This window comes from Pleurodeles waltl, chromosome 7 (genome assembly GCF_031143425.1).
Source record: "Pleurodeles waltl isolate 20211129_DDA chromosome 7, aPleWal1.hap1.20221129, whole genome shotgun sequence".
NCBI lineage: Eukaryota > Metazoa > Chordata > Amphibia > Caudata > Salamandridae > Pleurodeles > Pleurodeles waltl.
In genome coordinates, this window is record NC_090446.1 from 1,383,081,919 (window position 1) to 1,383,094,466 (window position 12,548).

The 12,548-nt window shown below is 44.8% G+C and overlaps 1 protein-coding gene across 10 annotated transcripts in view; it reads right to left on the reverse strand.

The window, feature by feature from the left end:
- LOC138246371 (carnitine O-palmitoyltransferase 1, liver isoform-like) overlaps nt 1–12,548 on the reverse strand; it is a 389,657-nt gene that overhangs the window by 291,745 nt on the left and 85,364 nt on the right. For 5 of the 10 annotated variants that reach the window (XM_069200934.1, XM_069200924.1, XM_069200928.1 and 2 more), the window contains one exon: nt 699–864. In XM_069200934.1, the coding sequence (XP_069057035.1) occupies nt 699–839 (141 nt within the window). In that variant the 5' untranslated portion in view covers nt 840–864. Of the gene's footprint in view, nt 1–698; nt 865–1,929; nt 1,948–12,548 lie in introns of those variants that run through there. The other 5 variants (XM_069200927.1, XM_069200931.1, XM_069200926.1 and 2 more) reach the window with 2 other exon arrangements.

The window sequence follows — 12,548 nt, forward strand, 5'->3', positions numbered from 1 at the left end:
TGCTACAGTAGTGATTGAAACTCCAAGTATTCAAGCCCTACTATGGTAGTAGCCCTGGCATAATCAGAGAGGCTATTAATTGCTGCCATAATTTGTCGCCACACTACATGGCACCAAAGGGACAAGTAGATCTTTTTACAGGACAAGTAGATTTGAGAAGCAACCTGTCCCCTGGACAAGTAGATATTTTAATAAATTCCACACCCCTGCACTAGTTTATCGTCACCATCTCCGTTGTCCCAGTCTTAAAACTCAGTGCCTTTGTCAGACAACACAAAAACGTAACATATACAGGCCTACTTGCTTATTGTTCTTGGGTGCATACAGTAATGTCCATCTACGTGCTAATACCCCACTAGGACAGGCGGGGGCACGGCCCTACAGTCTCACACACTCCAAGGGTACTGTACCGTTGGCAGTACTTATGCTTTTCCAGCTCTGGCCTTTTTCTCATAGCTCAGCATTTCTGTACGTGTTTGTTCCCTTGGACTGCGTATCCGGTTCATGTTGTGTGTTGTGTGTTGTGTCTCTGAAAATAAGATGCTATTTTGTGATGGCGAAAACCGAAGATGCGTGTTGTGTGTGCTTTTATGCGGTGCAGTGAGTTGAATGTATGCAGTGCACAATGTGTGCTTTTGGTACGCTTCCATTCAAGTGCACAACTTCTTGCACTGTACGAAGAATCACTCGTGTCTCACCTTAAGTCGTGCAAATCTCTTCTTCCAGGAGCGCAGTCCAGAGAGGAAGATCTGTTTGAGCACCCCATGGCTGAGCCGCAGGTCAATGCCCTCGGGGGTGACTGTGAACTGGAAAGCGACGGCCTGGTGGGCTTCTGCCATGATAGCGATGTAACGTCCCCCTCTGCTAGGGTACAAAGAAGAAAAAAACAGTTCAGCTGAATAGACTTTAAGATCACCAGCACACGGCATCAGACATCAGGCTGTGCAATCATCCCTACACAACACCACAGCAAACTGACTTCTCATCCGAATGCACCTGACACGGAGAACCACGTGGAACAGCCGAGCACTTGAGCCGTGTAGGTTCAATCCCTCACTGCTCCCTCATTCCCCGCTTAGACAAGAGTCCGAGCTGCAGAAAGTGGCTAAAGCTTGGAGTTGAAACCTCCTTAGGTAACGCACCGTCTGCAAATCCTCGGTTAAAGACACAGTATCGGTTTTACTGCCCTGCTTTCGCCGCCGCTCCCGTGGAGATACGGTATCGCCTGTTCAAGGCCAAGTCAGCAACCCGCGCCCATAGGCACAAGGCGCTGCGCGGAAGGAGACAGCCAGCGGCCGACTACCGGGGAATTACTCCCGATAAGGCAGCGATAACGCGCCAAGGCGGGGCGCAGTCCCTGCAGGAGACGCGAGCCACGCTAGGATACCTCGCACAAAGACAGCAGCGTGCTCGAGATTGAAAGTGGAAAGTATTTTTTCACGAGAAACCAAGAAAATTACACATTACAGGACTGTAAAACGACAAAAACATTGACATTTTCGAATGTAGGTAGATTTTGCTTAAATAGGAACCGCCTTGACTGATACAATTAGAAAGTATATTAGAGAGCAAAATTAAAGTACTATGCAAGGACAAAGGAGGCCCCGGCTAGGATTTCATGCGGACACGTCTGTAAAGGGTGCCCAACACTGAAGACAGTTCTAGAAGTGGACCTGCCAAGCGCTAGCGAGGTCTCCGCGGTGCCCCCGCGTGTGGAGCTCACAGCAGCAGTCCTGGAGACGGAGGGGGTCTGAGGGTGAGGAGAAGTCGTCTCTCGGGGTTCCTTCGAAAGATCGAACAAAAAACAGCATTCACACATCTGCGATATAACGGCACCTTCAGAAGGAAACATATAGCCCGGAATAACCTCTGTTCCCGCGAGTGAAGATTTCATCTTTGTGTCTGCGTTTAATAAACGCTAGGACTGACCATTTCAACCCCTTCGGAAAGGTCAAGAAATCTCGGGCACGACAGGTATTTCGTGCACAGGCGGCGCTTGAGTTCCCCGCTTCAGGTGAGGCTTGGTCATCCAGATTTTTTTTGTTGTTGCTGTCAAATGAAAATGTCACTTACCCAGTGTACATCTGTTCGTGGCATCAGTCGCTGAGATTCACATGGTATGCATGAGCTCGCCATCTGGTGTTGGGTCGGAGTGTTACAAGTTGTTTTTCTTCGAAGAAGTGTTTTCGAGTCACGGGACCGAGTGACTCCACCTTCTGTGCTCATTGCGCATGGGCGTCGACTCCATCTTCGATTGTTTTCCCCGCAGAGGGTGAGGTAGGAGTTGTACTATAGTAATAGTGCCCGCGCAATGAAAAATGTAAGTATGTACCTATTAAAGGATTAAGTAATATATATATAAATGTACAAAATTGAAGGTAACTTCTGAACTGCTACAGGCTTCCGGGGAGGTGGGTGGGTCCATGTGAATCTCAGCGACTGATGCCACGAACAGATGTACACTGGGTAAGTGACATTTTCAGTTCGATGGCATCTGTCGCTGTAGATACACATGGTATGCATAGACTAGTAAGCAGTTAGTTCCCCATAAGCGGTGGTTTAGCCTGTAGGAGTAGAAGTTGTCTGAAATAGAGTTCTTAATACAGCTTGACCTACTGTAGCTTGTTGTGCGGATAGCACATCTATACAGTAGTGTTTGGTGAATGTGTGAGGCGTAGACCAAGTGGCTTCCTTACATATTTCTTGCATTGGGATGTTTCCTAAAAAGGCCATTGAAGCACCTTTTTTCCTTGTTGAATGTGCCCTGGGAGTAATGGGCAGTTGTCTTTTTGCTTTAAGGTAGCAGATTTGGATGCATTTAACTATCCATCTGGCTATACCTTGTTTTGATATTGGGTTACCTGCATGAGGTTTTTGGAATGCAATAAATAGCTGTTTAGTTTTTCTGATGTTCTTCGTTCTGTCAATGTAGTACATTAATGCTCTTTTGACATCTAATGTATGTAGTGCTCTTTCAGCCACAGAATCTGGCTGTGGGAAGAATACTGGTAGTTCTACCGTTTGATTTAGATGGAATGGAGAAATAACTTTTGGTAAAAATTTTGGATTAGGTCGTAGGACGACCTTATTTTTATGTATTTGTATAAAAGGCTCTTGTGTTGTGAACGCTTGAATTTCACTTACTCTTCTTAGAGATGTAATGGCGATGAGAAAGGCAACTTTCCAGGTGAGGAATTGTATTCCGCAAGAGTGCATGGGTTCGAAAGGTGGGCCCATGAGTCTTGTTAGAACCACGTTTAGGTTCCATGAAGGAACAGGTGGTGTTCTTGGTGGTATAATTCTTTTAAGCCCTTCTATGAATGCTTTGATAACTGGTATCCTATACAAGGAAGTTGAATATGTAGTTTGCAGGTATGCAGATATTGCTGCAAGATGTATTTTAATAGAAGAGAAGGCTAGCTTTGCTTTTTGTAAATGGAGCAAGTAATTTACTATATGTTTTGGAGTTGCCTCTAGTGGTTGTATCTGATTATGATGGCAGTACCAAACAAATCTTTTCCACTTACTTGCGTAGCAGTGTCTAGTGGATGGCCTTCTGGCCTGCTTTATGACTTCCATACACTCTTGGCTAAGTTGTAAGTGTCCGAATTCTAGGATTTCAGGAGCCAGATTGCTAGATTCAGCGATGCTGGGTCCGGGTGTCTGATCTGTTGGTTGTGTTGCGTTAACAGATCTGGTTTGTTGGGCAGTTTGATGTGTGGTACTACAGACAGATCTAGCAGTGTTGTGTACCAGGGTTGTCTTGCCCACGTTGGTGCTATTAAAATGAGTTTGAGTTTGTTTTGACTCAATTTGTTTACTAGGTAAGGAAGGAGAGGGAGAGGAGGAAAAGCGTAAGCAAATATTCCTGACCAGTTCATCCATAGGGCATTGCCTTGGGATTGCTTGTGTGGGTATCTGGACGCGAAGTTTTGGCATTTTGCGTTCTCTTTTGTTGCAAATAAGTCTATTTGTGGTGTTCCCCAGAGTGTGAAGTAGGTGTTCAGAATTTGTGGGTGGATTTCCCATTCGTGGACTTGCTGGTGATCTCGAGAGAGATTGTCTGCCAGCTGATTCTGGATCCCCGGAATAAACTGTGCTATTAGACCAATTTGATGGTGGATTGCCCACTTCCATATTTGTTGAGCTAACAAGCTTAACTGCGTTGAATGTGTTCCTCCTTGTTTGTTTAGATAATACATCGTTGTCATGTTGTCTGTTTTGACAAGGATGTATTTGTGGGTTATGATTGGTTGGAAAGCTTTTAGTGCTTGAAAAACTGCTAATAATTCTAGATGATTTATATGCAGTTTTGTTTGATGTATGTTCCATTGTCCTCTTATGTTGTGTTGATTGAGATGTGCTCCCCACCCTGTCATGGAAGCATCTGTTGTTATTACGTACTGTGGCACTGGGTCTTGGAAAGGCCGCCCTATGTTTAAATTTATACTGTTCCACCATAGAAGCGATAGGTAAGTTTGGCGGTCTAGCAACACCAGATCTAGAAGGTGACCCTGTGCTTGAGACCACTGTGAGGCTAGGCACTGTTGTAAGGGCCTCATGTGCAGTCTTGCGTTTGGGACAATGGCTATGCATGAGGACATCATGCCTAGGAGCTGTAGTATTGTTCTTGCTTGTATTGTTTGGTTTGGAGACATGTGTTGAATGACCCTGTTGAAATTGTGGATCCTTTGTGGAGTTGGCGTTGCTACTCCTTTTGTCGTGTCTATTATGGCTCCTAGATATTGCTGTACTTTGCTTGGCAGAATGTTTGATTTTGCAAAGTTGACGGTGAACCCTAGATTGTAGAGGGTTTGTATGACTTGATTTGTGTGGTTTGAGCATTGTGTGAGCGAACTGGTTTTGATTAGCCAGTCGTCTAGATACGGGAACACATGTATTTGCTGCCTTCTGATGTGTGCAGCGACTACTGCTAGGCATTTTGTGAATACTCTTGGAGCGGTTGTTAAACCAAAAGGCAATACTTTGAATTGGTAATGTATTCCTTTGAATACAAACCTTAGATATTTCCTGTGTGATTGATGTATTGGTATATGGAAATATGCGTCCTTGAGGTCTAGGATTGTCATGTAGTCGTGTTTTCTGAGCAATGGTAACACTTCTTGTAGTGTGACCATGTGAAAGTGGTCTGATTTGATGAATGTGTTTACTACCCTGAGGTCTAGAATTGGTCTCAGTGTTTCGTCCTTTTTTGGTATCAAGAAGTACAGTGAATAAACTCCTGTGTTTATTTGTGTGCTTGGTACTAATTCTATTGCATTTTTTTGCAGTAGTGCTTGAACTTCTATCTCTAGAAGCTGTGAATGGTATTTTGATAAATTTTGTGATTTTGGTGGTATGTCTGGAGGGAATTGCATGAATTCTATGCAATAACCATGTTGGATAATTGCTAGGACCCATGTGTCTGTAGTTATTTTGTCCCATGCTTCGTAATATTGATGTATCCTCCCCCCCACTGGTGTTGTGTGGGAGGGGTGAGTGACGTGTGAGTCACTGCTTGTTGGTAGTGGTTTTGGGGCTTTGAAATCTTCCTCTATTCCTAGGAAATTGCCCCCCTCTATACTGGCCCCGAAAACCTCCCCTGTACTGTCCCTGGTAGGTGGGCGGTGCGGACTGTGAGGTGCTAGCTTGTGTGGCCTGACCCCGAAACCCTCCTCTAAAAGGTGTTTTGCGGAAGGTGTTATAAGATCCTCTGCTCTGCGGGGAGTAGAGTGCGCCCATGGCCTTGGCAGTGTCAGTGTCCTTTTTGAGCTTTTCTATGGCTGTGTCGACCTCCGGACCGAACAGAAGTTTCTCGTTTACTGGCATGTTAAGCACTGCCTGCTGAATTTCTGGCTTGAATCCAGACGTTCTGAGCCATGCGTGCCTACGGATGGTAACCGACGTATTAATGGTTCTTGCGGCCGTGTCTGCTGCATCCATGGAGGAGCGTATTTGATTGTTGGAAATGTTTTGACCCTCCTCAACAACCTGTTTTGCTCTTTTTTGCAGATCTTTTGGGAGATGTTCAATGAGATGCTGCATCTCATCCCAGTGGGCTCTGTCGTATCGCGCTAGCAGCGCTTGTGAATTTGCGATGCGCCACTGGTTTGCTGCTTGGACAGCAACCCTCTTCCCGGCTGCATCGAACTTCCTACTTTCTTTATCTGGGGGAGGTGCATCCCCAGAAGTGTGTGAGTTTGCCCGTTTTCTGGCAGCCCCTACCACCACAGAGTCTGGTGGCAGCTGAGAGGTGATGAATACGGGGTCCGTAGGAGGCGCCTTATACTTTTTGTCCACCCTAGGCGTCACTGCCCTACTTTTAACTGGCTCCTTGAAAATGTCCTTTGCATGGCGTAGCATGCCTGGGAGCATCGGCAGGCTTTGGTAGGAGCTGTGGGTTGAGGAGAGGGTGTTAAATAAAAAATCATCCTCTACTTGTTCCGAGTGTAGTTCCACATTATGGAATAGTGCTGCTCTAGCCACCACTTGTGAGTAGGCTGTGCTGTCTTCCGGTGGTGATGGCCTAGTTGGGTATGTGTCTGGGCTGTTATCAGACACTGGTGCGTCGTACAAGTCCCACGCATCCTGATCTTGGTCATCGTGGCTCATGGCGGTGTGAGCTGGCGAATGTGACGGGGTGTAAGTTGGCGAAGCCGGAGTTACAGGTGGAGGCGAGGGAGGAGGTGTTACCTTTTGTGCTGTTTGTTGCTGAGGAGTAAACTGAAGCGTTCTCTTTCGTTTGACAGGTGGAAGGGTACTGATCTTCCCAGTCCCCTGCTGAATAAAGATACGCTTTTGCGTGTGATCCACGTCAGTGGATTGCAGTTCTTGTTCAAATCTATGTTTCTTCATTTGAGAAGACATAGAATGCTCTTCAGTGTAGGAGCCAGAAACAGGGTCTGATGTCGCTTTTTTCGGCTCCGAAAACCCTGTCGATTGTTTTTTCGGCTCCGAGGTAACCTTCCTCTTTTTCTGTGCCGAAAATTCTGGGCCTCTATGGTCTTCGGCGCCACTGTCTCGGCGTCGATCCGTGTCGACACCGAACTCTCGGTGTCGATGCTTCTGTTTAGCACTCTCTCGGTCTCGAGGAGGCTGCGTGCCGGTGTCTCGACCGGAGTCGGACGATCTCGACACTGAATGGGCCTTTTTCGGTGCCGATTGTTGGTCACCGAGAATTTGGGTGGAGCCATGGCCGGTTGGCAGTGGCGTCTCCTGGGCCTTCTTTCCTTTTTTAAGGTTTGATCTCGACGTCTTACTCACAGTTCTTGTAGAGTGTAGCTCGTCGGAGTCTGAATCCTGGATGGAAAAGGATTCCTCCTGTTCCTCTTCTGTCTCGAACTGTCGACGCTCTTTTGGCGTGGACGCCATCTGCAGTCTTCTCGCTCGACGGTCGCGCAGAGTTTTTCGGGACCGGAACGCCCGACAGGCCTCACAGGATTCTTCGCTGTGCTCGGGTGACAGGCACAGATTACAGACCGAGTGTAGGTCCGTATAAGGATATTTGTTGTGGCATTCGGGGCAGAATCGAAACGGGGTCCGTTCCATCGGCGTTGTCCTCCACGCGGTCGGGCCGACTAGGCCCCGACGGGGTGCCGAAATCTACCCCGAAGGGCACCGAAGCGCTCCGATGTTCAACGCGTCGTCGTATGTGTCTATCTCTAACCGGATCGCAACGATACCGTCGAAAATCTTCCGTCTTCAGCTATCTTTCCGTTCCGAAACTCGGAGCGACAGGAACACGTCCGAACCCGATGGCGGAAAGAAAACAATCGAAGATGGAGTCGACGCCCATGCGCAATGAGCACAGAAGGTGGAGTCACTCGGTCCCGTGACTCGAAAACACTTCTTCGAAGAAAAACAACTTGTAACACTCCGACCCAACACCAGATGGCGAGCTCATGCATACCATGTGTATCTACAGCGACAGATGCCATCGAACTACATGTAATCCTGCTTTTATAATGCAAAACACAAACAAGTACCAGAATGCAGACACGTGCAGCACTGGTTAGACTAGTCGGACCTGAATTTCAGCCCACAATTCAACCAAACGTGAATTTCAGTGTAGCTATTAAAGGAGGATGAAATCCTTTAAAGCATGGGTATTCACAAATATTTTCCCAGGGGCCAAAAATGTCAGTCTATGGCAGGACTGAGGGCCGCACTGATGCCAGCAGGGTAAGGATTGGGGGCAGTTAAGGTGGGTGTAGAGGAAGCGAAGCATGTACATAATGTGGATATTCATGGTGTTACTTTGAAGGTCAAATCATATCCTTCCTATGCCGAAGTATAATTTTTTGTAATTGTGTAAGAGCTGGAGGGGCCACAACAGGCTTCAGCCCAGCTCCAGCCTTGCCTGGCTCTACTCAAGGTTCCCTTATATCCTAGAGGTCATAACGAACTGAGCCTTCATGTCACTTGTTTGCCACCCACATTCTAACCTCAAGAAATAAAGACAGAGCATTTACTTTTGCTATAAAACATGAGCGGAAGAGATACTCCTGTAGTTGCAAAATTATACCCTATGAAACCAAAAAAAGTGGGACCAATCCCGGCTCATCCGTTTGACCAATTGTGTGCTCTCAGGAAACTGTTTTATTTCGCTTTGCCTCCTTTTCCTCACATACAACAGCACCTTCAAATATATGAGTTTAGGATGTGTACTGTACAAAGGCTTCTTGCGTTTGATTTAATAAACTATAATGTTGTTCCAAATAGAACCTAAGCCACTCAGTGGGTGCACATGACTTATTACTTGCCTCTGATCAAAAATCGCACTGTTGGTGGGGCGGGAAGAGGCATGAAACACTATCACTTCTAATAAAAGCCCCTCAATGCAGTGATACAATATGATGTACTAGGGTGAAACACTTTTGTATGTAAAAAAAAAAAAAAAATACACTTTTTGAACATCTTTTTTTGCACAATGCCTTTAAAAACGTACATGTTCCAAAAGCCAAGCTGTGTAGGACAACTTTTTTTCCTTTACTTTAGTTAACATGTAAATTAGTGGTTCCCCAACCTGTGGTCCAGGGACCCCTGGGAGTCAGCGAAGCCTAAGCAGGGGGTCCGCGACTGCTTAAAAAATTAAATAATATTAACAGATTAGGTCCCCCAGCTTTCAGTAATGACTCAGTGGGGGGTTCCCGGATACCAATAATGATTAAGTGGGGGTCCCTAGGTTCCAGTAATGATAAAGTGGGGGGTCCACAGAAGTCAGAAGGTTGGGAAAAACAGGTGTAAATTCTGAATGTTTGTGTTCAGTCAACTAAACAGCAGCCCATTGCTGATGTTTACCAGGTGGTTGCATGTAAAGGTCAGAAGGGGCTCAAGCGGCCCCCAGGCCATACTTTAAGTATCTCTGTTTTAGAGGAACCATTCAACCTCTATATTTTAACTAACCTTCACACTTTGGAATTTCAGGATCAGCAAAATGTGATTGTCTAACTGTATCCATGCCCCCAACTTGAGGCATAACAGATCAAGCACCTCTCTCTCTGTCCCAGCACATAATGCGGTACCACCCTTGCTTTCATAACTAGGGGATAAAGCTATCTAGGTCTCTCTTTCGGAGGCTCACATTAAGCTGCCTTAGGAAGCTACTCACAGAGCTGACTCATAATGCAGTACCATGTTGTATATGTTTACGAAGGAGAACTCCAGGGTCTAATGTTTAAAAAAAAAAACACCTTAACTCAAGCAAAGAACACAGCAGGGCCCACCACAGAAAGGCGAGATCCACCGAGTCCAAGAAGCTCACCTTTCCAAAGATGGGAGATGCTCTCCAGGAGGCCTTAGCACTGTGGAAGCATACGGGTGAAAATAAGGAGGCATCGGACTTTTCAAACCACTAAGCCACACTAGCAAACAAAAAGAAGGCGACAGAGTACTCTGGATCTCAAGAGCCGACAGACATGGGTGGGAGGTGAGCATCTGTGTGAAACTAGGAAGGATAGTAACGTGATCAGAGAAGTAGGTCTACAACATCTGCCAAAAGTAGGGAATAAGTCATGGAAGCAAAGGTGAAAATAGACAAAAATACAAGAATGCTAAAGAGACAAAGTCTTGTGTGTTTATATTATACAAAGAAACCAAAAGACCGAAATATGACACTGATGAGTAAGGGAAAAACAATACAAATTAGAAGTGTTCACTATATTCCCAAACAAAATTAAGAATACAACTTGTCAGACAAACAGAAGAGGGGGTGAGGGTAAAGAATGCAATGGTTTTACAGTGGGGTGTTTGGTTGAGGCATCATTATATTAAGGTTGAAGAAATCGTACAAAATGATTGCCAGTCAGCATAGGACAGGTAAAAAATAGGGGGCCAAATAAGATTTAGCACGAGGTTTTACCAAATACATGCTGATACCTACATTTACTTACTGACAGGACAAAAAGAGGCGACTAGAAATGCATATATTTATTAAGTCAGAAACACTTCAGAAGTCAAAGTTCATTTCCCCCACAAGTCCTTATCTGCAATTAACTTTACATCAAAAAGACTTTATACCAATCATACCCTCAATTTCCATCTAGATGACAAATTTAGTTGTACACGACACCTTCTACCCTTCACAAATATTCAATTTCGTAGCTGGCTTATCTGACGAGCACGAGCTACTTACTCACACTACTAGTGAGGACACAATCGGTTTCTTTACACAGTTCATATCATTCACTGGAAAGGGTCGAAAACCAAAAGAGCTGTTGTTCCAAGCAAACAACACATATTGAAGATGAGTCTACTAACTCGGGGCTGGACCTCTTGCGGAGCCTGGCCAGAAGTGTATGCTACAGAAGGATTACAGATGGCATGTGCCAGTAGGCAGTAAACTCACAAACATTTCACAGCTCAGTGTGGGCTTCTGAGCTCCCTCCCTAGAAAGGAATGTGACGGTAAACGTACACTCCTGGGTGCGGGGAGGTGAACCTTCACCTGGATCGAGGGCAGGAGCTCAGTCAGCACTGGGAGAGGCAGGGCATGGACAGCTGCTGCATCACTACTTGGAAAGGGAGCCCGGGCTATGTAGTTGTATTTATATAGCACATACTATGCCTGATAAGGCTTTTTTCGGAAAATAGTACACTACTCCAAAAGTGGATTAGTGGTGGCTTAGTAGAGGGAAATATAAATGCTTATTGGGAGTGGTAGACAAGCAAATCGGTTACTTGGATGAGTAGGATAAGGGATGGTTAGAGGAGACAAGAGTTTATAAAGGATTATTTGGGAATTAATAGTAGTAAAAGAAGTTTGAGAGGAGTCGAAAATCCTGTTAGTTGGATGAGTAGGATAAATGAAGGATCGAGGAGGGGAGAGTTTGGAAAGGATTATTTGGAAGTTCATAGTATTAAAAGAGGTTCGGGATGACAGAGTGGAGGTAGGGGATATTTTGGAAGAGGAATAGGATGAATCAGAGTGCTGGTGTGGGAAAGTAAGTTAATGTATTTTTCTCTGCAGTGGGAGTTAAATATATAAATATGCAGATGTATAACCATACATAAGAGATGCACAGAGATTTCAACTAGATAACACATATGGGAAATAGTCTGATTCAATGTCTAAGGAACCTGCTTTCTAGCCATCAGCGGTTCGGCTTTGTATACTTTCTCCATTTGTATCCTGGCAACAGACAATAATGCATTGTGCTGCTCCATCCACCTGACAAGTTTTCTCTTGCACACCACCTTTCAACTTGATGCTGGAATTGAACATGGACACTAGCACTCAGTACGAAAGTTCAAATGCTTTTCTAGGTAGGACACTTAATTAATGCAATGGTCAAGCTGCTTCAACATTTTTCGCATTTTTCACATTCATTACCCAGCTGCTTACACCTATCACTCCTGATAGGATGAAACGTTCACATGTACATCCAGGCTAGGGTCTGAATTTATCAGTTAGTCGTAACAGACAGTTGTTATAGGACTCTTTTTAAATTAATGCACTTGTCGGCTGTACCTCCCAATATATGCACTTATGTGACATATAGTAAGATAAGAGAAATACTACAAAGACTACTTCACAGGAGATGGGAGGAGAGATGGCTGATAAATAAAAATAAAAAAAAACACGTCAAAGGAAACTGATAACTCGACTGGAATAGAATATGGCTCATTAAAGATTCAGAGAAGTTTTAACTTGGGTTGAATTCAGCCAAATGCTAAGTTGTACTTTCTGCACATAATCTACGCAACAGCACAAGAAGGGAAGAAGTCGTCAGGATAAGTTGAAGACCTTTTTACATTTGGTTATGTCAAGAACATACTAAACAGCAACTATATTGAGAAGAATCCTCAGAGGCTATCAGCAAGATAAGGTTACAGGCCTCAATCATGTACACATCAGCAGCTAAGCCACAGAAAGCTGCCAAGGAACTACTTGTTAAAGAAAATATCATGTGCATACATTTGCTACAATAAACCAGACTTTGTTGGAAAACAATACGTATGCACCTAAAAGCTATAACAAGCATTTGCAAACCCAATAGGTTTCACCTATGCAAAATATATATATATATATATATTTTTTTTTTAACAATA